The 23644-nt window shown below is 43.6% G+C and overlaps 1 protein-coding gene across 2 annotated transcripts in view; it reads left to right on the forward strand.

The window, feature by feature from the left end:
* supt6h (SPT6 homolog, histone chaperone and transcription elongation factor) overlaps positions 1-23644 on the forward strand; it is a 96597-nt gene that overhangs the window by 55840 nt on the left and 17113 nt on the right. For both annotated transcript variants that reach the window (XM_038814247.1, XM_038814245.1), the window contains exons 17-29: positions 1474-1669; positions 2702-2844; positions 4045-4162; positions 6017-6093; positions 7130-7265; positions 10824-10961; positions 11461-11628; positions 12103-12230; positions 13609-13816; positions 15466-15613; positions 15738-15880; positions 19525-19665; positions 19754-19949. In XM_038814247.1, coding sequence (XP_038670175.1) covers positions 1474-1669; positions 2702-2844; positions 4045-4162; positions 6017-6093; positions 7130-7265; positions 10824-10961; positions 11461-11628; positions 12103-12230; positions 13609-13816; positions 15466-15613; positions 15738-15880; positions 19525-19665; positions 19754-19949 — 1940 coding nt within the window. The remainder of the gene's footprint in view (positions 1-1473; positions 1670-2701; positions 2845-4044; positions 4163-6016; positions 6094-7129; positions 7266-10823; positions 10962-11460; positions 11629-12102; positions 12231-13608; positions 13817-15465; positions 15614-15737; positions 15881-19524; positions 19666-19753; positions 19950-23644) is intronic.

A 23644-nucleotide genomic window follows, 5' to 3' on the forward strand; every position in this document is an offset into this window, starting at 1 on the left:
TACAAAGGCTCACAAGTGATTGGATTTTTGAGGCTGCAGCAACCACAGGAATGGAGAGGCGACCTGGTGTGGCTGCAGGAGTGTCACTCTTTTTTGGGGGCATTTATGGGGTTGCAGTGAGTTGAGCTCACAGCTCTAGTCTCTCTCCTTGCAGCAGGAGAGAGTGCACATCCTTGGTAAGAGGCCAGTGAGAGGGAGTTGTTCCAGAAGGTTACAGCTGTCAGTAGCGACCTGCCATGGGAGCCTGGGCCTCCTGATTCATTGCTTCAGACATGTCAAGAAAGCTGGATTCGCTGCCAGTGTGGGAGGGGAGGGAGAGTCTTGACTCCTTCCAGTTGGATCTCTGTATCCATCCCCTCTTCCCTGAGGAAGGACACAAAGCTGAGGAGACTGCTGGTGCTGTTGGTAGTGGTATTGCTTTCCATCTTATCCCTCGGCAGAGGTTCAGTGTGGAGCTGCGTAAGCTGCACTCATGCCATGGTGAAGGCTGGCAGTGATGAACAGCTGAATGGTGAGTGAGGTACTGGACAGTTGAAATGCCTTCCAAGAAGTTGGTTATCATCTGTCAAGCAGTGATAGTACCCTCTCCGAGAAGAAGTACAGTGAACAACAGCCTCTCACCTGAGCATGGCTGGAGCTCATCGGTTTTACTGATCAGAGTCTTCCCAGCCTCGTCAGTTTTACTGAAGAAAATTTCCCCAATCTGCACTCCTCAAGTGGAGGAAAGTGAGGTTGAGGTTTATTGAATGGTGGAGTAGACTTGTGGTGCCAAATGAGGACCTCTTCCTATTTCTCATATTCTTATTATACTGGTGAAACCTGTAAGTGACTGGATTGTGTCAGGATCAGACCCAACATCACCTTTGGGGTATTTAACTTACTGCATGCACTCAAATCCGCTTCCCTCAGAAAATTCCAGCCCTTTGTGTGTAAAGCAAGGTACCTCGGGACCCTGACTATCGAAAGCATTCACTCCCTCCACCACAGGCACACCATGTGTACCATCTATAAGATGCACTGCAGCAACTTGCCAAGGTTCCTTCACCTACCAAATCCCTTGCATCTGCAATCTAGAAAAGCAAAGGCAACAGACATGGGAACACCTTCAACAGCAAGTTCTCCTCCGGACCCAGCAGCACCCTGAAGGTGGCTGACCACAAGCTTCATGAGAGCAATTGGAGAGGGCAACAAATGTTGGCTATGCCAGTGTGCCCACATCCTATGAACAAATAAAGATGTATTTAAATGTTGGGGATTTCCTGGGGGTTTTAGGTGTTATTACAATTTTGTTAAACTCATTCTGGAAATATTTTGTGGCTCCCTGTATTCCTACCTCTGTGAAACCAGCCAATTATTTAACTCCAGATTGCTTCTACTGTTGCAGCTTAAGCAGAAAAACTTTCTTTGGTATTCATGGTAAGCAGTGTGATATCTTACCAGATAATGAATCTGATTGTATCTCTCATCTTTTAGTTACGGGAATGACCAGACTTATTTTGATGAAATCAAGCAGTTTTATTACCGTGATGAATTCAGCCATCAAGTGCAAGAGTGGAACAGACAGCGCAGCATGGCAATTGAACGAGCACTGAACCAGTTCCTCTACCCACAGATGGCAAAGGAGCTTAAAAGCAAGTTGCTAATTGAGACAAGGGACTATCTTTGCAAGGTATTTGATGAAAAGTTATTGTTTCTGCTCTGGGTGTTAACCCTTTTAGGACATACTCATGATCTATATTTAGAATATGTCGTGGCTTCCATCTTCCTTGTAGCATTGCTACATTTTACTATTTTTTCTCGCACTCTCGTATTTTCGCATCAAACAAATATTGATCCGCACTAAACATTAAAGTACATTGCCTTTATCCCATTAAATATTTATTTTAGTTTATTCGCAGGAAGAGAGACAGGAGTGGTAAAATCCAAAAAAGCATAATCTTCATATGCATAGCTTTAAAAAAAACTTTAAAACCTTGCTTTAAATCTTTCTTGGCATTCTTTGATTATTGTTGTTGGTTATGTAATTAAATATCTAATAAAGCCCAACTTTCTCACATGTCACACAATTCCAAAGTGCTTTTCACTCATTTTGGGGACATATGGATACCCAATTACTCAAGTGCCATCCGAAAAGGAGTCCTTGCTTGCATATCCTGCAGTGTTGGGAGTGTATGTACATCTGATGGCGAATGTAAGGAACATTAGCGTGTCTAAAAGGAAAGTAGGATTTTAAAAATGTGTGGTTTAGGGTAGGGGATCTGAATGCTAAAAACTGAAGCACTGTGCCTCCACTTGTGGAACTTTCTGAATTTGAATCCAGCCAGACTGAAGCAGTCAGTGATTCTGCATTTAATGAACTTTGCCACAGTCAACTATTTTCTAAAAGGATCTGCATCCACAACTCTTAACTACCTACATTTCAGCGTAGGTTGTTAGTAAATTTTCAGTCTCACAAGAAGCATAAAAAGGAATGGAGTGGAAAATGAAAAGATTGATGCAGATGATTTACCAGGTGCTCTTTTAAAGATGCACAAATAGCCCTTCCAAACAGAAAAACAAATTTGATGAATGAAGAATTTAAATGTTTGAATGTCAACTGGACTTATTCAGTTATCCAGCTGATAGTCATGTAAAGACCTGAGTTCTGTGTCTTGTTATCTTGTTTGTTTAAAATGCTAATTTTTGGCTATCATTATGCTAGTGTTGCAGCCGCAAGCTTTACAACTGGCTGAAAGTCGCACCTTATCGACCCGACCAACAGAATGAAGAAGACGATGATGACTTTATGGAGGAAAATCAGGGTAAAGGAGTTCGGGTGCTAGGTTTTGCATTTTCAGCAGAAAGGTATGTGTGTAAGGAAACATATATTTTCCAATTCCATTGAGCAATTATTTATACTGAGAAATTGATGGGAAAATACCAATTGTATTTCATGCAAGAGCACTTGTGGAGGTATCACTACAAGAAAATCTTAGCTTCTAAACAAAGGTATTACCTATTTTTTAAATGCAATGCATATAAGAAGAATGGTGTGAATTAACATGCTTGTGGTGGAACCTTGCTGTTCAACAGAATTCTATATCAGTTCACATTTCATTCAGAATCACAAGTTTGCAAATTACTGTAATTTCCTTCAATATCTCCGTTTGATCCATATGTATTCCTAAACTAGAGTAAAGGCAGCATAGGTACAGAATGTAGATATGACATTTTAAAATGAACTTTACCACACTTGTGTAATTCCCCTTGGTATTTTGGTGGAGGGAATGCGATCTGCGAAAAGATTCAGTTAAGCAGGTATTGAATCAGTCAACTGTTAAAATACTGAATAAACTTTTGTCTTGGGAAGTGGGGAATTTTTTTTCTGTGGAATGTCATAGAATAGACTTCAACCTTGAAGATATCTCTCTGCGATATCAATTAGATCTGTATGAAATATTGTTGCTCCTTAAAAGTTGAGGGTTTCTGGTCCTTTCCAAGCCACTTTCCAGCTTAAGAGTGAAGAAATGGCCAATCAAGTACATAACAGCTAAGCAGCCTGGTTCATGATGTGATTTAAAATCTATTTCTGGAATCTAGAGATATTGTCTATTTGAAGGGTGTAAAACTGCCTTGTGCATGCAACTAGTAAAGATCACATGGTGAAGGGTTAGCAAGAGAAGTGTTCCAGTGCCACTCTATGGCCACAATCTCTTCTGAATTCCCCTTCCTTAATGTGGACCGATGCTGACTGATAATAGCCCATTTCTGCACTGCCGCCTCTTCCACACTGAAACATGAAGGGCGAAAGCTTGATTTTCAATTGATTTCAGTGGACTCATTCTCTTAAATCAATTGAATTAAATTGTGAACTTAAACATAAATGGTTTTAATCTATAAAGTAAGAAATTTATATTTGGGTCTACTTAAAAACTTTATAAGCTGAAATTCCTGTTTCCTGATATAACAATGAATCATCAGTTTAATAAATTACAGATATATTGGAGCTATAGTAGCTCCATCAAAAATATTACTAACGTTTTATGTAATGTTCCTTTTTTCTAGGGATACACCGGCCTTCTGCTCCCTTGTTAGCGGCGAGGGTGAAGTGACAGATTTCCTTCGTCTGCCTCATTTCTTGAAGCGAAGGAATGCTTGGCGAGAGGAAGAAAGAGAGAAAAAAGTAATGGTTGATTTTGACCATTGAAATATTCCATACACAATTCTTCAAGTGTGTTGATACAGACTGAAGTGTAGTGTGTGAGTCTGTACTAACTACTGTTGAGGCCACTATTGTTTATAACTTTCAAGAGTTAAGAATGGAATTGTGTGCATATTTGCAGATGATTGGGCAATAGCAAATACAAAAGTCAATATGCATATGTTTGCAAAGGCCTTGATCAGCTTAATTAATGGACAGAAAAATGGCTAATTCAATTTAAGGCAGGGAACCAAGGGCAATGTGATTGGGCAGAGGCGAGATCGATGTGAATTATGCACTAAGTAGGGAGGCACTTGAAATATTGGAGCAGGGGTGAGATCTTGGGAGTTTTATTGGTCTGGTCACCATCAACAAATGTAATTTGATTCTTATTAGGAATACACCATGAGAGCATCATAGATAAGTGGTTTAGGTGGACTGACGGTCTTCTGCTTGAAGCTGTTGCTATTTAAGAAGAGTAATGATCATTAATGGTTGCAATTTAACTTGGCACAAACAAACTTTGTTCCAGTTCTCTCACTCAGAATGAACTGCTTGTGTTCCTTTCTTTCCTGAGAAGCATTTTAGTTATGTTATACAATGGAATTGATTTTGTTTCTGCATGTATTTATTTTTCATTTATGGGATGTTGGCGTCATTGGCAAGACCAGCATTTGCTGCACATCCCCAACTGCTTTCGAGAAGGTGGTGGTGAGCCACCCTCCTGAACTGTAGTCGATGCGGCGCAGATGTATCCACAGTGCTGAGAGGAAGGGAGTTCCAAGATTTTGACCCGGTGATGCTGTTTCAGGTCGGGATGGTGTGTGGCTTGGAGGGAAACTCGCACACGGTGGTGTTTCCATGCACCTTGTACTTTTTAGTGGTAGAGGTCACAAATTTGGAATATGCTGTCAAAGGTGGCTTGGCAAGTTGCAGCAGTGCATCTTGTATATGGTACACGCTGTTGACACTGTACATCAGTGGAGAGAGTGGGTATGGTGGTGGATGTAACTTTTTGCCCAGATTATTATTAACTATTACTGTGCCACTTTGGCCGTCAAGTCAAAAGTTTTGCAATTCAGCTATATAAATAAAATGCGTAAATCAGAAATACAAATGGATAATGTTGAAAGTGCATTGATCAGTCAGTATTAGTAAAAAGTAGACATTACACTTTTATTTGTGTACTTTTTTTAGAACTCAAGAATAGAAAATTGTAATTAGTTATTTTTTATCACTCCACTCTGAAAAAGGGTGGCACGGTAGCACAATGGTTAGCAGTGTTGCTTCACAGCTCCAGGATCAGTTCCGGGCTTCGGTCACTGTCTGTGCGGAGTCTGCACATTCTCCCTGTGTTAGTGTGGATATCTTCTGGGTGCTCTGGTTTCCTCCCACAGTCCAAAGATGTGCAGGTTAGGTGGATTGGCCATGCTAAATTGCCCTTAGTGTCCAAAAAAAAGGTTAGGTTGGGGTTGCTGGGTTACGGGGATAGGATGGAGGTGCGGGCTTAAGTAGTGTGCTCATTCCGAGGGCCGGTGCAGACTCAATGGGCTGAATGGCCTCCCTCTGCCATGTAAATTCTATGATTCTATACATGTTTGAGATATTATAACCTGCCATCTCTTACAGTTGCTGGCTGACCTGTGCATTTCCAGTATTTTCTGTTTCTATTTTGCATTTTGTCTTTGCTTTTAAAATTTGGCGTTTACCAGACGGCTGTTAGCTTTTAACATTTCTGCTCCCATTGTTGCCAAACTAATACTTGGCACACATGCAAGAAAAGAAGAAAAGTAAATTGAATTGCAGTAGCTCAATTCTATATCTTCCTGTCCACAGGCACATGATATTGAAACTTTGAAAAAGTTTCTTCTAAATAAGAAGCCCCATGTTGTGGCCGTGGGCGGAGAAAATAGGTAAGGAACTAATTTGTTAATTTCGTAAATAGCTAGGTTAGACTTTTTAACCGTTTCCGAACAACCAGGATGGCTTTATTGAAGATATGATCAAATCAACTTTGAACAGCCCTTTTTTTTTTGATGGACTCATTTTAAAGCTTTCTTTTGCTTCCAGTCAAAATCCCAGTTTTGCCTGGTTTTGCCTTAGCACTTAGTTGTCTTTTTGTGAGATAGTGAAGGAAATGCAAAGAATTCCATCTCTGGAGGTAATATGTAGGGGCAAATTCCATGTACAACTACACTTGGCTGCAATATAAACACTTCTGATTAAGGAATTTGAAATTCATAACAACAAAAAAAACTCGCATGGTTGATTAATTACAGATCTACAGATGAGGCAATGTTGCAATTTATTTTTAAATCCTATTCGGTAAAAATCAGCACAATATACTTATGCAAGACTTAGAATTTTATAACATTAATTTTGTAACAAAATAGTAGGTTTTAGTACTTAAACCATGATACAGATGCAATGAAATATTCTCTGAAATCACCGGTGCCAGGTGTAAGAATTATTACAAAGCAGAGAGCCCTTTAAAGTTAAGAGATCATAGCAACTGCAAGGATGCTTGCCAAAGCAAAATTCATTTATGTTTTGTTTCCACATTTAAATTATTGTATCTACTGTACATCAGCAGTGATGATATTTCTATTTAATTTGAGGCAGTTGTGTTCTCCAGTAAATATGTACTGCACACGTGCTGCTGTTCTTACTGAATAGGTTCCATAAGTTGATTGGATACTTTGGGAAAGCCAAATATTTAGGTAGGAGACAAATCTGTGAATAATTCAACCTGGCCATCTGTAGTTACGTGATTGAAGAAGTATTAGTTACAGTTTAGTCATCATTCCCATGATTATTATTTTATAAATTTTTATAAAGACATTGCAATTTTTAATATTGATACATAAAGACATTGCAAGAAGTAATGTTTTGGACAGGATGTGCAGTTCATACACCAGATGTTTAATATATAGTTGTTTTTCTTGATAGAGATGCACTTATGGTTGTAGAGGACATAAAACGAATAGTGCATGAATTAGAGCAGGAGCATCAAATGTCACCCATTGGAGTCCAGATGGTGGACAATGAGTTAGCTCATCTCTACATGAATAGTAAAAAGTCAGAGGTAAGAAATATGTAAAGATGAACATCACAATTGAAGTAACTAAACATGTTGGCTAGGAGTACACAACATTATTTTGCTTCCAAGTCACAGGATTCCCAGGTGCAAAAGGACGGCATTCAGCCCATCGGATCTGCACCAACCCTCTGAAAGAGCAGCCCCACCTAGGCCCACTCCACCGCCCCATCCCCGTTACCTCACTCAACGTTTAGGCACTAAGGGCAAATTTAGAATGGTCAAGTGGTGACCCTTCCTACAGTCACCTATGCGAGAGTGGTGGCCTCCACCCTCCCCACTGTTCCTGGGGTTAGGTCACCGTTTTGCTTCATGACTTCACTCCACGCCCACCCCACCATGTCAATCGAGGCCTGCGTCTGCTTTGGCTGAGGTTGGCCCTTCGGCCATAGTTGCAGCCTCAAAGGTGTATGGCAAAGCCGAGCGGGCGGTCCACCTCGCCCTGGAAAAGGGGCTCACGGTGGGTGGAATCTACCTGGCGGTGGACCCGCTGGAGGCCACTGCCGAGAGAGTTATCCTCTCTAATGTCCTGCCTTTTATTCCCGCGGAGCTCCACCTCACCCACCTCCATCAACTGGGGGAGGTACGGTCCGGGGTGGTACCGCTCCCGCTTGGCCCCAAAGACCCCACCCTCAAGCATATTTTCTCCTTCCGGCGCCAGGTCTTTGTTTGCCTGGCCCAGGAGGAGGTCCTGGCCACGACTTTTGAGATCCCTCTTGGGGACAAAACCTACTGCATCTTCTGGTCCGCAGGTGGTACGAAGAACTAAGAAAAGTACAGCACAGATACAGGCCCTTCGGCCCTCCAAGCCTGTGGTGTGCGATGTCATGCCTACATGAAGGTGGGGCATATTAGAAAAAATTGCCCACCTCTAAGGTTGCCGCTGATGGTGCAGCCGGCCCTCTACTTCCACTGGCGTGGCGGTGAGGGGACAGCCACGTAGCCGTAAGGCTGAGAGGAAGACCAATAGGGCGACTGAATGAAAATGAAAATCGCTTATTGTCACAAGTAGGCTTCAAATGAAGTTACTCTGAAAAGCCCCTACTGTGATTCGCCAGCGGTCAGGTTTGGATCCTTCTGACCCTGACTGACCCAGTGCCCCTGGCTACTGACTCGGGTGCAACTGTTATGCCTCACCCCAACATCACCCAGCAACACCCACAGCCCAGTGACATTTCGCCATCGGATGCTGGGCCTGGCGACACTTCTGTGTAGTCCCCTGTGGGTGGCAGTAGTGAGGTGCGTGACCTCTAGCCAGAGGGTGCTCTGTCCCAGCCACAAATTTTGGAGAGAAGCATTGAGGGACAAGGAGTCAGCCTGGAGGGGCCTCCAGAGATTGAGGTCTCCCCGATGTGTGACCCTCTCAGCCGTTAATCCGGGTTATTTTCCATAGATGTCACGCCCAGTCCCCAAAAGAAAAGAGGTGGGGGGATAGTGAGGAAGATGCCGCTATCCCCCCGAACAGGGTGCTTCGCAGTTGGACGGGACCCTAGAGGACCAGTTCCAACCAGTACAATTTAGCACTCCGGACTTGTTCAATTTCTCAGGGGCGGGGATCAGCGATAACCCCCTGCTTCTTAGGTTCTTAGCGGGTTATAATTTGGAAGACACTCTGTCCCAACTGCTGACTTCGGGCACCTCTGCCACAATCCTGGACCTGTTTCCGGACTTATTTTCAGGGCTTCCGGTGAACAGGCGGCAGGGGCAGAGCAGGCATCTGCCTCCCGCTGGCACGGAGCTCTGGGAGGAACCATGAGGAGATCCCGCTTGTCGACGATCCCGGTGGCGGAATCAAGGCAGCCCCTGAGTTGGTTGGTGGGCCTGTGCCGCCTGCAGCACTCAGTGTGGTGGAGGATTCGGGCCCGGAGGGCGACTGTCCGAAGGCTGTCAGCCGCCCAGTGTCGGGAGCGCAGGGTGCACATGAGGTGCTCTGTGGCGGGCTGCGGGGCTCATTCATGCCTGACACTGTGTCACCCCTCACCCCCTCTGGGGAACTTCCAGAATCTGGTACATCAGAATTGAAGATTCTTTTGTTTTTCTGCCTCCTTTTTAGTTCAGGCAGTGCCCTATTGCCCCTCCCCCCTCCACCAACACTCCGACTCCCTCCCTCCCCACCACCCTCCTTTGCCCTCTCTACCCACCAGCCCCCTTCCTTTCCCTTCTGTTGGTACAGAGGCAAGGGTATCTGGTCTCTCCAGTGCAATGTTAGTGCTTGTACCATTTGGGTTTTTTGTAGAAATGTGTTGTGAACTGTTTTAAGTACATTGGTATGAGGGGAGGGTATCCTGTTTCTCCAACACAAAATTAGTGTTTGTACCGTTTGACCTTGGATCTATTTTCTACTGTTTTAATAAAACGATATGGTCAATCCACATAAACTGCACATCTTTGGACTTTGGGAGGAAACCGGAGCACCCAGAGGAAACCCACGTATGAACTCCACTCAGTCATAGATCATAGAATTTACAGTGCAGAAGGAGGCCATTCAGCCCATCGAGTCTGCACCGGCTCTTGGAAAGAGCACCCTAACCAAGGTCAACACCTCCACCCTATCCCCATATCCCAGTAACCCCACCCGACACTAAGGGCAATTTATCATGGCCAATCTACCTAACCTGCACATCTTTGTACTGTGGGAGGAAACCGGAGCACCCGGAGGAAACCCACGCACACACGGGGAGGATGTGCAGACTCCGCACAGACAGTGACCCAAGCCAGAATCGAACCTGGGACCCTGGAGCTGTGAAGCGATTGTGCTATCCACAATGCTACCATGCTGCCCAAAGGTCACCCAAGGTCGGAATCAAACCCGGTTCCCTGGCACTGTGCAGCAGCAGCAGTGCTAACCACTGTGCTTCTGTGCCGTCCCGCATACTTTAATTGTCACTTAAGAGCTGCCCTTTGTTTTTTATCTGAACAAAGTTAATATTTCAGACTAGAATTAAGCAAAATAATTTGTCACAATGCAGCCAAGTAACTTAAATGGTTGAGCTATTAATTGCTTTCCAGGGGGTCTGAGACTATCACAAGAGCTAGATTAGCTTCATTTAGCAAAGTTGACGAGTCAAGCCACAGCTGCTGCATGTTGAGCAGAGAGGAAAGCTTGCACTCTGGGTTTTCTAAATCACTGGTAATCACATGGTGTCATTGAGTACAGCAAGGGCAGTAGTTCAGTTTGGTTGATCTGTTGTGGTCTGTTGATACGGCAAAACTGCAGTTCTTTTTCAAATAATAATCACATCAAAATACCTGTTAGGCTTTCAATCTTATGGCCTTATTTTTTTCCTCCATCCCTTTTTCTGGCCAAGTCCCTGATTTCCGCAGCACTGATTTTGTTCAAGTAAAGACCAGATGTCCCTCTGAGAAAGGAATTCAAGAGAGTGTTTTTGATGCTTTGTTCCTGTAGGTCTCCGAGCAACTTACGAAAGAAAAGCATTGGCAGATAGCTGGTAGCTGTCAGATGTGATTTAGTGAGGTTGAAAGGCTGAAAAGACTATGCTTGCTCAACAAAAACACTTTCTTTAACTTTGTTCTCTTGTACACTAGAATGATTTTAGAGATTATCCACCATTGCTGCGCCAAGCAGTCTCATTGGCTCGCCGGGTGCAGGATCCACTAGTAGAGTTTTCTCAAGTTTGCAGCACAGATGATGACATTCTTTGTCTCAAATTTCATCCATTGCAGGTAATCTACCTTGTCATTGTATTTTCCACCATTTATATTCACTTTGGTTGTTACAGTCTGAAAAGTAACGTTACTGCCTTTTACCTTGCGTTAAATAGATTTAAGGAGCTAGATCTTGATTTCGTACAGGTGATAATGTTTGGTGAATCCTCATGCAACTTGGAAATTGCACTCCTCAATTTAGGTCATGTTATGTCACTGGAGCATATCTGTTGGATACTCTGTTTTTCCTCGTTATGCTGTCAGAAGCGTAAATGAAAGTGAAAAAATGTTGTTGATTTTCAAAAGCTGGATTCTGGTGCAGTTCAACCATCTCTTGTGTTAAAGATTCAGCAATTTTGGAGTTACATACCAAAGTTATGTATAGCTTTCCTCCCTGTGATACTAAGAGAGAAGCATTTTGTGGATCATGCGTCCCTTAGCTCACTCTAACCTGATTTAAATTGAAAGAGTTTTTAAAGTGCTTTTTTGCATGGTCTTTTTTTCTTCTCCCCCTCAGGAACAAGTAATAAAAGAAGAATTGTTGAATGCACTTTACTGTGAGTTCATAAATCGAGTGAATGAAGTGGGTGTGGATGTAAACAGAGCAATAACCCATCCACATACTCAGGCACTGGTTCAGTACGTCTGTGGTTTAGGACCTCGTAAAGGATCACACTTACAGAAGGTAGGAATGTAACTGAAGACCACTGATTAAGGCTGGATCCTTTTGGTCATGTTCTTGTCAATTGTAATAGGTACTGTTGTACTGCCAACACCAAAAAGGTGTGGCTAGTCCCATATTGTAAATCCTGTCTGCTAAAAATCTTAGAAGTACAACATTGGGATGACGTTTGAAGTACATTGAAGGGCAAGGGAGGCATAAGAGGAATATTTGAAGTAGCTCTATGTCCATTGAAAACTTATGAAAGATTTTTTAAATGAATTGTACCAAAGAGATGTCCAACAAATAAAATGTAATCATTAGTAGCATTTTGCATGCTTTGTTTATTAAAATCAGTTGACCTCCAAACATGGATAAAGTTGTACAGCCAGTTAATTGCATAGATTTTGAAGAATGAGGGTTTTCAATATTATAACCAGCCACGGGATGATGTGTTTTGTTCTACAACTAACAGGTGATCATTATTTTCTTCCACAGATCCTCAAACAGAATAACACTCGCCTGGAAAACAGAACCCAGCTAGTCACAATGTGCCATATGGGCCCAAAAGTCTTCATCAATTGTGCAGGATTTATTAAAATAGATACGGCATCATTAGGGGACAGGTTAGTCTTAATAAGGCAGAGGTATAGCTTGAAATTTTGTGTACGGTTGAACATATCCTGTGTGGTTTTCCAATACAATGTGACAAGTGTTTTTGTCTACGTCTATAATAGTGTGGTCAGCCAGGAATATCCAGCTACCTAACTGTTTTCGCAGTCTACCATTACCATAAAATCTGAATTACTTGATATCATTGACCTTCAAACAAAAATTTGGTTGCCTTCTATTTTTATCTTTTTGGATATGGGTACTGTCTTTAAGAGGAGACAAGCCTACAGATTAGGAGTATATTGCTTTATAACTTATTCCAGGGAGTGTACTTCAAATGAGTTTAGAATGTACGTCAGAGCAGCACTGTGGTGCAATGGTTAGCAATGCTGCCTTACGGCATCGAGGACCCGGAATCGACGCCGGACCCGGGTCACTGTACATGTGGAGTTTGCACATTCTCCCCGTGTCTGTGGGTCTCACCCCCACAACCCAAAAAGATGTGCAGTGTAGGTGGATTGCACACTAAATTGTCCCTTAATAGGGGAAAAAATAATTGGGTACTCTTATTTTAAAAAAAAAAACATTTTTAACTTAACTAAATAAAATATGTCATTTGTAAGGTTTGAGCAAAATTATTCTTTGAGATTTATATCTTGGGTATTGAATTCTGGTATATTTTGATTGAATTCTATTTTGCTGTGCATCCCAGACTTGGTGATTGATGCTCTTTTGTATTGACTGTCTTTTCAAAAAGATAGTAGCAATCATCCAAATAAGTGATCATTTGCCGGTATCCTGAGATGTTTCTGTTGACCCCCTTTAGTCGTTGGCATGTTGTCAAATATACTCAGGAATTCTTGTATAATAGTTACTGATAACACATGCCATCCTCCATGGTGAGCACAGCTCGATATGACCACAGCACACAACAGTACACTTCAGCCTTTTAATTAAATTAAGTGGTGGTCTTTGTTTCATACATTAAAGTAGAATTAGTAGTGGGAAATAAAGATATTTTATAGATTAATGATCTAAAGTTTTCAATCTAGATAACCAAGTTGTTGTAAATTTGAAGAAAGAATTTCATTTTATTATTAGTTTACATTATTGTAATCAGTCTATTTTGAGCAATATTAATCAGCAAGATACTTGCCCAATTATCTCTAATTTGTTTAGTTAATTATTGGTGGACAAATTTCCCCAAACTCATTTAAATAATTTTCTGGCTGACTTAAATTGCCTAAAGAGGGTAAATGTGATATATAATGTTATATGTATATCAATAAAACCTAAGTTTGACAAGCAAGGCACTTTGATTTCCATTTGTCTTTTGCTTACATGGCAACTTTTACCTGCTTATGTAACATTTGCCCTGTGTAATATCTGCAGTACTGATTCCTACATTGAGGTCCTGGATGGCTCAAGAGTTCACCCTGAAACCTATGAGTGGGCCAGAAAAATGGCGGTGGATGCACTCGAATACGATGAATCGGCAGAGGATGCCAACCCAGCTGGAGCACTGGAAGAAATTTTGGAAAATCCTGAGCGGCTAAAAGATCTTGACCTTGACGCATTTGCAGAGGAACTGGAGAGGCAGGTTGGTGTTTTCATAAGTTGCTTTTCAATTGAATATTTAGTTCAGAATTGTTTGTCAGATATAATATAACACAAAGCAATGAGCATTTTCATCAGCTTTGGCACAGTCATGCCATCCCACATCTGTGTAATGAGAAGTATGCAGTGTTTAAATATTTATTAATTTGTGTCTGGAATTGTCAGATAATGTGTTTCTTTTTAATCCTTATTATAAATGAATGCCAAAATATGTCATGAACCTCCCAAGAAAACTCTAGTCATCTTGTTGCTTGATACAGTGATGTTTTTCCTTCGATCCTGATATTGCTAATTTGCTGTGGTGCCATTTCGTACGCACTGCCAGCCTGGCAACCGAACACAATTGCGTATTTATCATATGTGAGAGTTGACGGCCAGCAACCTCTCAGCTGAGCACGTACCTGTGCATACCTGCCAAATATTTGCTTGTCTGCATTTGCACAATACAGTAGTCCCCCGTTATACCGCGCTCCGTAATACCGCGGTTCGCGATATACGGCGGGGGTGCTTATGGACCCCAACTTTTTTCGTGGGCTCAACCCACACTTTAGTCTGTAAGGGAACTTGGGAGGTTTTGGTCCAAAAAGGCTGAATTCCATTGTCTAAGTCGGAAACTATGCAGTTGTGATGAAAAACGCCTAAGAACAAGAAAGACAGGATTGTTAAGCACCCTACCTTGCAATGGTGGTCCTCAACCTAGGATGCCCCGCTGGATGCGGAGCGTCACCTTCCTGTGCTGTAGTTCAGGACTCCCGCCAAAGGAGACACAGTCCTAGTGACCAGCACCAGCGACAACACTTTCCCGGCAAGAGTCGGCATCACTCCCCCATACCGGAGACTCCCAACCTGCGAGATGGACGCGTAGGTACCCGGAAAAATCGGCAAACCGGGCACCAGTGGGTAAGCCTGCCCAATAATCATCTCAGGGGGAGGACACATTTTGTGGACGATTCTCAGTTATTCTCAGCACAGGTGGTGGGAGGCGTCTTGTAATTATTCTTTCCCGCGGCTCGGATGCAACGCGGGTGGCTGTCTTGGACCCCAACACCCGCGGTATAACGGGGGACTACTGTATATGCTTCCTCCAGTTAAGGCCATGGATGTTATTCCCAGTTGTAACCCAAACAAAGATCAGTCGATCAAAGTATTTCTTTATGTAGCATGCACCAACTAGTTATTCATTTGTTTGAATAACAGGTTGTTCAGAGTACGTGAAATGATTTGTGGAAAAACATTTATGTTTTGCTACATTAAGAAGTAGCCCCAAAAAAGCACACACTTTGAGGTAGTTTTCCAGAAATTCACTGTTGTTTAAAAGATTTTTAAATGCTATCTGACATTTGTGATTTTAATTTTACCTACACCTCCACAAGATAACTAAAAGCACACTGACTTATAAAAATGAAGTTTGTGTTTAAAAAGTATTCTCTAAGTAATTCTGTGTGATAACTCGATTAAGCAGTCGGCATTTGTAAATACGCATGTTTGGTACTGATGTTAAAAATGAAACTTTGAATTTAAAATAGTTGTTCTGAACATTGATTATTTGCAATTCCTAATTAACTAATTGAACAAATATTTTTCATTGCCTAGTTTGCACTGAAGTGATGTATTTTAATTTATCATTAACAGGGCTATGGTAACAAAGGTATCACATTGTATGATATTCGAGCTGAACTGAGCTGCAGGTATAAGGATTTGCGTGTACCATGCCGTGCACCCAATTCAGAGGAAATTTTCAACATGCTAACAAAAGAAACTCCAGAGACTTTTTACATTGGTACGGTTTCGTTCTCACTGGCCCCAAATACATAGAATTTGAAAAGCAATGTTAAATTTCTTTTAATTGTGTTTGTTTGCTGGAATTACTGTGCTTTTAAATTTATACCCTTTTTTCTGTATAGGTAAATTAATTACATGCAATGTGACAGGGATTGCTCACAGGAGGCCTCAGGGTGAAAGTTACGATCAAGCTATCAGAAATGATGAAACTGGTCTCTGGCAGTGTCCTTTCTGCCAACAAGACAACTTTCCAGAACTTAGTGAGGTATATAGCACTGTTCTGAAATTTGGGTAATAGTATATATACAATACTTTTAAAATATATTTCATGATTCAAATTGTTTATTCTAGCATTAAACGTTGAATTAAATATGAAATTGATTAAATGCATAATAATCAAGTGGACTGCTTTGATCTGGATGGTGCAAGCTTCTTGATTGTTGTTGGAGCTGCACTCATCCAGGCAATTGGAGAGTATTCCATCACACTCATGACTTGCACCTTGTAGATGATGGACAGGCTTTGGGAAGTCGAGAAGTGTGTTACTCGCCACAAAGTTTCCAGTCTCTGACCTCCTCTTGTAGTCATTGTAGTTACATGGCTGGCCCAGATCGTCTTCTGGTCACTGGGAACATCTAGTAATTTGATAGTGGGGGATTCAGTGATGATAATGCCACTGGTTGTCAAAGGGAGGTGGTTGGATTCTCTTTTGTTGGAGATGGTCATTGCCCAGCACTTGCATGCCGCGAATGTTTGTTTCCAGTTATCGGACTACGGCTAAATTGTTGTCCGAGTCGTTCTACATATACACACTGACTGTTTCAGTGTCTGAGAAGTTATGAATGGTATTGGCTGAGCACCACTCCAGATACTGGAGTGCAAAAATCTCCAGTAGAGTCGTGAGGGAGTTCAAAATGATCGGAGATGTCATCTCTTGGATTAGATGTTGTACCAAGACCCTGTCTGTCTTCCAAGTGGACGTAAAAGATTCTATTGCGTTTAGGCTGGTTGAGGAAAATTTCCGGTATTTGGGAATCCAGGTGGCACGAGACTGGGGCAGGCTGCATAAGTTAAATTTGGCCAGGGTGGTGGAGCAAATGAAGGGAGAGTTTCGGAGATGGGATGCACTCCCGCTGTCGTTGGCAGGGAGGGTGCAGACTGTAAAGATGACAATCCTCCCTCGATTTCTGTTTATTTTTCAGTGCCTCCCGATCTTTATCCCACAGTCCTTCTTCAAAAGAGTTAATGGGATGATCATGAGCTTTGTCTGGGCGGGAAAATCCCCGCGGGTGAAGAAGGCAATGTGGGAGAGGAACCGCATCGAGGGAGGTCTGGCTTTGCCGAGTCTGATTAATTATTACTGGGCGGCCAACATCGCTATGATAAGGAAGTGGATGGTGGGTACGGGGTCTATTTGGGAGCGGGTGGAGGCGGCTTCGTGCAGGGGCTCCAGCTTGGCAGCCCTGGTCACGGCTCCTCTACCACTGCCGCCGGCCAAGTACACCACCAGCCCGGTAGTGGTGGCGACCCTGCGGATATGGGGCCAGTGGAGGAGGCATGTAGGGGAGATGGGGCGTCTGTCTGGGTGCCAATCTGCGACAACCATCGGTTTGCCCCCGGGAGTATGGATGGGGGGTTCCGAGTATGGCGGCGGGCGGGGGCGGGAAGGGTGGGTGATATGTTCCTGGAAGGGAGCTTTGCGAGTTTGAGGAGCTTGGAGGAGAAATTTGGGTTGGTATGGGGAAATGACTTTAGATACCTACAGTTGCGGGACTTTGTTCGTAGACAGGTCCCATCTTTCCCACGCCTCCCGCCAATGGGGATCCTAGACAGAATAGTCTCTAGGAGGGAAGAAGGGGAGGGTAGAGTCTCGGGTATTTATAAGGTGCTCATGAGGGAGGAAGGGTCCCAGACAGAGGAACTGAAACTTAAATGGGAGGAGGAGCTAGGCGGGGAAATGGAGGATGGGCTGTGGGCAGAGGCCCTGAGTAGGGTAAATTCGACCGCGTCATGTGCTAGGCTCGGGCTGATTCAATTTAAGGTCGTTCACCGGGCCCATATGACGGTGGCTCGGATGAGCAAATTCTTCGGGATAGAGGACAAATGCGCTAGGTGCGCGGGAGGACCAGCGAATCACGTTCACATGTTTTGGGCATGCCCTAAGCTGAGGGGGTACTGGGAGGGTTTTGCGGGGGTCATGTCCCGGGTGCTAAAAACAAGGGTGGTGATGAGTCCAGGGGTGGCAATTTTTGGGGTTTCGGAAGACCCGGGGGTCCAGGGGGAGAAAGAGGCCGATGTTTTGGCCTTTGCCTCCCTGATAGCCCGGCGATGAATACTATTGGCGTGGAGGGACTCAAAGCCCCCGAAGACTGAGTTGTGGCTTGCGGACATGTCGAGTTTCCTGGGTATGGAAAAAATTAAGTTCGCCTTGAGGGGATCTGTGCAGGGGTTCGCCCGGAGGTGGCAACCATTTATTGACTTCTTTGCGGGAGAGTGAGCGTCAGCAGGGGGTGGGGGGGAGGGGGAGGGGGGGTAGAGTAGAGTAGAGTAGGAGGGAAAATATAGCGGCAAGTACCGGTGGGAGAGGAGCGGGCTTGTGCAATATGTTACGATGAAGTATTGAAAGTACGTGGATGTTTGCACATTTTTGCCTTTTTTGCTTTCTTTCTGATGATGTCTGTAACTGTTTATAAAGCCAAAAACTACCTCAATAAAATTGTTTATTTTAAAAAAAAAGATTCTATTGCACAGTAGCACAATGGTTAGCACTGTTGCTTCACAGCATCGGGCCCCAGGTTCGATTCCCGCTTGGGTCATTGTCTGTGTGGAGTCTGCACGTTCTCCCTGTGTCAGCGTGGGTTTCTTCTGGGCCCTCCGGTTTCCTTACACAAGTCCCGAAAGACGTGCTTGTTATGTGATTTGGACATTCTGAATTCTCCCTCAGTGTACCTGAACAGGCGCCGGAGTGTGGCGGCTAGGGGATATTCACAGTAACTTCATTGCAGTGTTCATGTAAACCTACTTGTGACAATAATAAAGATCATATTATATATTTCAAAGAAATGCTGAGGTATTCCATCCAATATTGATCAAATAAAATTCACAACGAAGCAGGATATCTGGTCATCATCAGATTCCTAGTTGTGGAACATTAACATTTCTCCCATATTATAACAATTGCTACATTTCAGAAGTACTATATTCGCAATAAAGTACTTTGTGACATTCTACATTGATGAAAGGTACTAAATAAATCTGTCCTCTTGGTTTCTCTCAAGGTAGCATTTTAACTTCCTGATTCGGGTAGTATGGAGAAAATCTAAAAGTCAGGGTTATTCTATTCCCCGTGGAGTTTTAACTCCACAACATGTATGTGGCATCACTGACTGACTTCCCCACCTGGATGTCAACTCATGTGGCGAGGTCCCAGGTTCGATTCCAGCTCTGGGACACTGTCCGTGTGAAGTTTGCACATTCTCCCCGTGTTTGCGTGGGTTTCGCCCCCACAACCCAAAGATGTGCAGCTAAGTGGATTGGCAGCAGTTAAAAGACCAGACAAGTCCAACTCTGAACCCCGTGTAAGGGAAGGGCATGAGTGAAGTCGTGAGGCCACAGTTGTGTGGAGAGTCTGCATGAGCAAGGCTTTATTTTGGGGGTTCAAATTCATCTGCCTGTGTTCCTGTCTCTTTGTCTGCCTACCTAACACTCTCCATCTGGAGGTCTATTTCTTGTGTGAAGATCAAAACATAAGAATTTATTTTCTTACATCACATCTCTTATTCTGACCTGTCAGCATACCAAATGTTCCTTTCTTCCCCAGCATTATCCTTCACATTCATTCAGCAGACAAAACTCAAAATAACTAAATAATTGAAGTTGCTCTCTAAAGATTGGCTTTGTTCCCTGCAGGTTTGGAATCATTTTGACAGCGGTGCCTGTCCTGGTCAGGCTATTGGAGTGAAAACAAGGCTTGACAACAATGTTTCGGGTTTCATTCCGACAAAATTCCTCAGCGACAAAAATGTTAAACACCCTGAAGAAAGGGTCAAGGTAGAGGTTATTGTCTGACAAACCATTTCCCTATTTCCCATATGGAGTCTGACTGGATGTGTAATTGACCGCTCCTGTTCCCTTGTAGATTGGTATGACTGTGCACTGCAGAATAATGAAGATAGACATTGAAAAGTTTAGTGTGGACCTTACATGTCGAACATCAGATCTAATGGACAAGAACAATGAATGGAAATTGACCAAGGACACATATTACGACTTTGATTCTGAAGCAGCAGACCGAAAAGTAGAAGATGACGCGAAGAAGAAACAGCAACGCACAAGTAAGTTAAATTTTAAACAAATTAAAAGTTGATTTGTAATATTGAAAACCCCAATGCTGTCCATCTATTGAGTTTATTTTTCAGTTGATTTGTTAATTTGAAGTAAGCTGTACCTCTCCAGACTAGTCATGGACTTCAGTGGCATTATGTAGGGGGAAGATGTGCACGAGGTGGCTCCCGCTAGGGTGCTGTTGGCTTTTACCCATTTTCGCCCAGTTTTTGGGGGTATTGTTTTTTAAACACCCACTTGTGTAATGGACTAAGGTGCCTTAATAAAGGAAATGCCTGGGAAGATCAGGGGTAAAAAGCCTGAAAGCAGACATTTGTCGACTGAATCGGACCGAGGCTTCTTTGGGTTTGCCGGTGGAGAAAATGATGGAGGCAGCTTCTGTAACTCCAGCCACTCTACTCATGGCCAAGATGCTTGCCGGCATCTTGGCAGAATTTGAGAAACAACAGCAGGTAGTGTCGGGGCAAAGGAGCATCGCGATGACAAATGGAAAGGCCATGCCATCAAGCTTTATCACAATGCGGGAGAGAAGCTGGCAAAGAGGCGGGGGCGCTCAACAAGGCCAAAGCCATCCTGTATAAAAATGGAGTCTGTTTTGGGGTACCCAGCGCGGCTAAGAGTGACATTTGAGGGGAAAGACTTTTTTTTTGATCCGCCGGAGGAAGCAGGTTCTTTTGTGAAAAAGCATGCGCGAAGTTCAGGTTGATTGAGGTTTTTGAGGCTTTTTTGGATGTTGGGGGTGGGCATGTGGATATGGGGAGTTGTTGGTGTTCCTTTAGGGTGGGGGCAGCTTCAGCCAATCAGACACTAAGCTACACACTGCACTTTTAACTGAAAAACAGCAGAATTAGACTTACCTTTCCTGATTACCTCTCTGCACCAAATTACCAAGTTCCAAATTCCCACTCTGGATGTGTCTCACTCCGGCTGTATCTCGTTCACTTGCGCAAAGCTTCATGTTTGCATTTCTATGCTCTTGTGTGGGTTGAATGTTTTGCAAGTTAGACTTGGGTGGGGGGCTGTAATTCATTGGGGGGTTTTGATCTATTTGTTATAGTTGTTGTGAAACTATATAGCTCCCTGTTGGAGTACAATAATTTATGGGGTTTTTATCTGTTCACCTTTTTCATTACTCTGGGCAGAAGCCGCCCTGTGAGCCGAAGAGTTAGCTAACGAGTGGTGCGGTAGGGTTACTGCAACTCATTAGTTTTGTTTTAGACAATGCGCTTAGTGTTTCTGTTCTGTTTGTGGTTAGGTTTATTAGAAGTAAGTTTTAGTGGTTTTTATTCGCCTTACTGGTTTCTGTATGTAAATTTGGGTGTGGTACTGTTTGCGGGCAGGGAGGGGTTGGGGGCAGCGATATTTTATTGACGGTGACTGCAAACTTTTCTTTGCCCAATCTTGCTAGTGGGTTTGATGGCCATTTTGGGTGGGCCTGGTTGCTGTACTTTCTATGGAACTGTTGGATAATCCCCCTCGGTGAAGTAGCTGACTCTGAATGGACGTGGGGTAGAGGTGAGAGGTCCCCAATTAATTTGGTCACCTGGAATGTCAGCAGGTTAAATGGCCCAGTGAAAAGGTCAAGGGTATTTGCCCACCTTAAAAGTTTTGAGTGCTGATGTGGCGTTTCTGGAGAAGACTTATTTGTGGATCAGAGACCTGACACGGTGCGGAAGGAGTCAGTGGGACAAGTTTTTAATTTGGGCTTTGAAGGTAGGGCATGGGACACAGCAATTTTCATCAATAAAAGAGTTCAATTTTCTGCCACTACAATCTTGGCAGACCCCAATGCTAGACACGTTATTGTTTGTGGTTCTCTGGCAGCACCTCGGTGATCATGGTTAATGTCTACTTTCCAAACTGGGAGGACAGGAGTTTTATTAACAAGCTACTAGCCTCCATCCCTGATTTGGATTTGCATCAGCTAATCTTGCGGGGTGACTTAAACTGTGTTCTGGATCCCAGGATGGATTGATCCATGCCCAAATCTTTGACTCCCATCAGGCATGGCAAAGGCATTGTTGGTTTTCATGGAGCTGGTGGGGAGGGGTGTGATCCGTGGCAACTTTTGCACTTGGGTGATAAAGATTTTTATTTCACTGCCATATCCACCAGGTTTGCTCGGGCAGTGACTTTTTTGTGGTAGATAGGTCACTCCTCCCTTTGGTGGAGAGCGCAGTTTATTTGACGATTATGATTTCAGACCATGTCCCACATATTGTGGATTTAGCACCAGAGTCTGGTCCCTCCCACGCCCACCATGGAGATTGGATATGGGATTGTTAGCGGTCAAAAGATTTTGCGCACGCATGTCCACCAACGCTGGGAAATATATTTAAATTTAATAAAAGTGAGTATATCTCACCTATCTTGTGGGAAGCCCTTAAGGTAGTTATCGGGGGAGATCATTTCCGACAAAGCACATATGGAAAGGACTGTGAGGGGGAACTATAGAGGCTGGTGGACTCCATCCTTGAGGTGGGCCATCAATACTCACTTGCCCCAACCCCGGAATTTGCTGGAAAAAGCTGCAGACACAACTTGAATTACTATCAACGGGTAAGATGGTGGCCAGCTGTGATGTTCGCGAGGTGTATTTTATGAACACAGGGAGAAGGTCAATCACCTTTTAGCCCATTAGCTGAAGCAGCAGACCGCTTCTGGGAGATCGTGCAGATAAGGGGCTCAAGTAGTATTCTGGTTCCCGCCCTGCTTGAGGCCAATGTGGCTTTTGAAACATTAAATCAGGATCTCTATAGATTGGAGTTCCTGACAGAGAGTTCGGCCATGACGAATTCTTTGGATTGGTTATCCATCTTAGTGGTGGAAAAGGTTGTGGGAAGAGTTTGAATCCCTGTTGGGCCCAGAGGAAATTAGGAAATGTATTGCATTGATGCAGACGGATAAAGCTCTTGCCACTGATGGCTCCCCCATCGCGTTTGACAAGTATCTTGCGGAACATTTGGCCCCTCTAATTTTAGATATGTTTAATAACTCGTTGCCCCGGGGTTCGTTGCTGGTTACGCTTGTGCCGGCCTCTATTTCCCTGATCCTCAAGAGGGACAAGGACCCTACGGAATGTGGGTCATGTCGACCTATTTCACTTTTGAACGCAGGCACTAAGTTACTTGCAAAAGTGCTGGCCACTGAGTTCTTCCTCCAGAGGTGATCTCAGAAGACCAGATAGGCTTCGTCAAGGGTAGGCCATTGTTGGCCAATATATGTCGGCTATTAAATGTTGTCTTCTCCCCCTCTTTACCTCATGCCGGAGGTGATAGTTTCTCTGGACGTAGTTTCCCTGGACGCGGAAACTGATAGGGTAGAGTGGAGATACCTCTTTGAGATTCTTGGGAGGTTTGGATTTGAACAAAAGTTTATATCCTGAATTTGTTTACTGTAGAGGGCGCCCACTGCCAGTGTTCATACAAATGCTTTGAACTCCGGCAACTTCCCGCTGAACAGTGGCACGAGGCAGGGGATGTCCATTGTCTCTGTTCCCATTTACTTCAACAATAGAACCGCTTGCCATAGCGCTGAGGTCTTCCAGCAAGTGGAGGGAGATAACTCAATGCGGGGTGGAACATTGTGTGTCCTTGCACACAGATGATCTGCTTCGTTATATTGCAGACCCAGTATCCACTATGGGTGAAATAATGAAAGCTACTTTGGAGTTTTGGCTCCTTCT

Source organism: Scyliorhinus canicula, chromosome 12 (assembly GCF_902713615.1).
Source record: "Scyliorhinus canicula chromosome 12, sScyCan1.1, whole genome shotgun sequence".
Taxonomy (NCBI): Eukaryota; Metazoa; Chordata; class Chondrichthyes; order Carcharhiniformes; family Scyliorhinidae; genus Scyliorhinus; species Scyliorhinus canicula.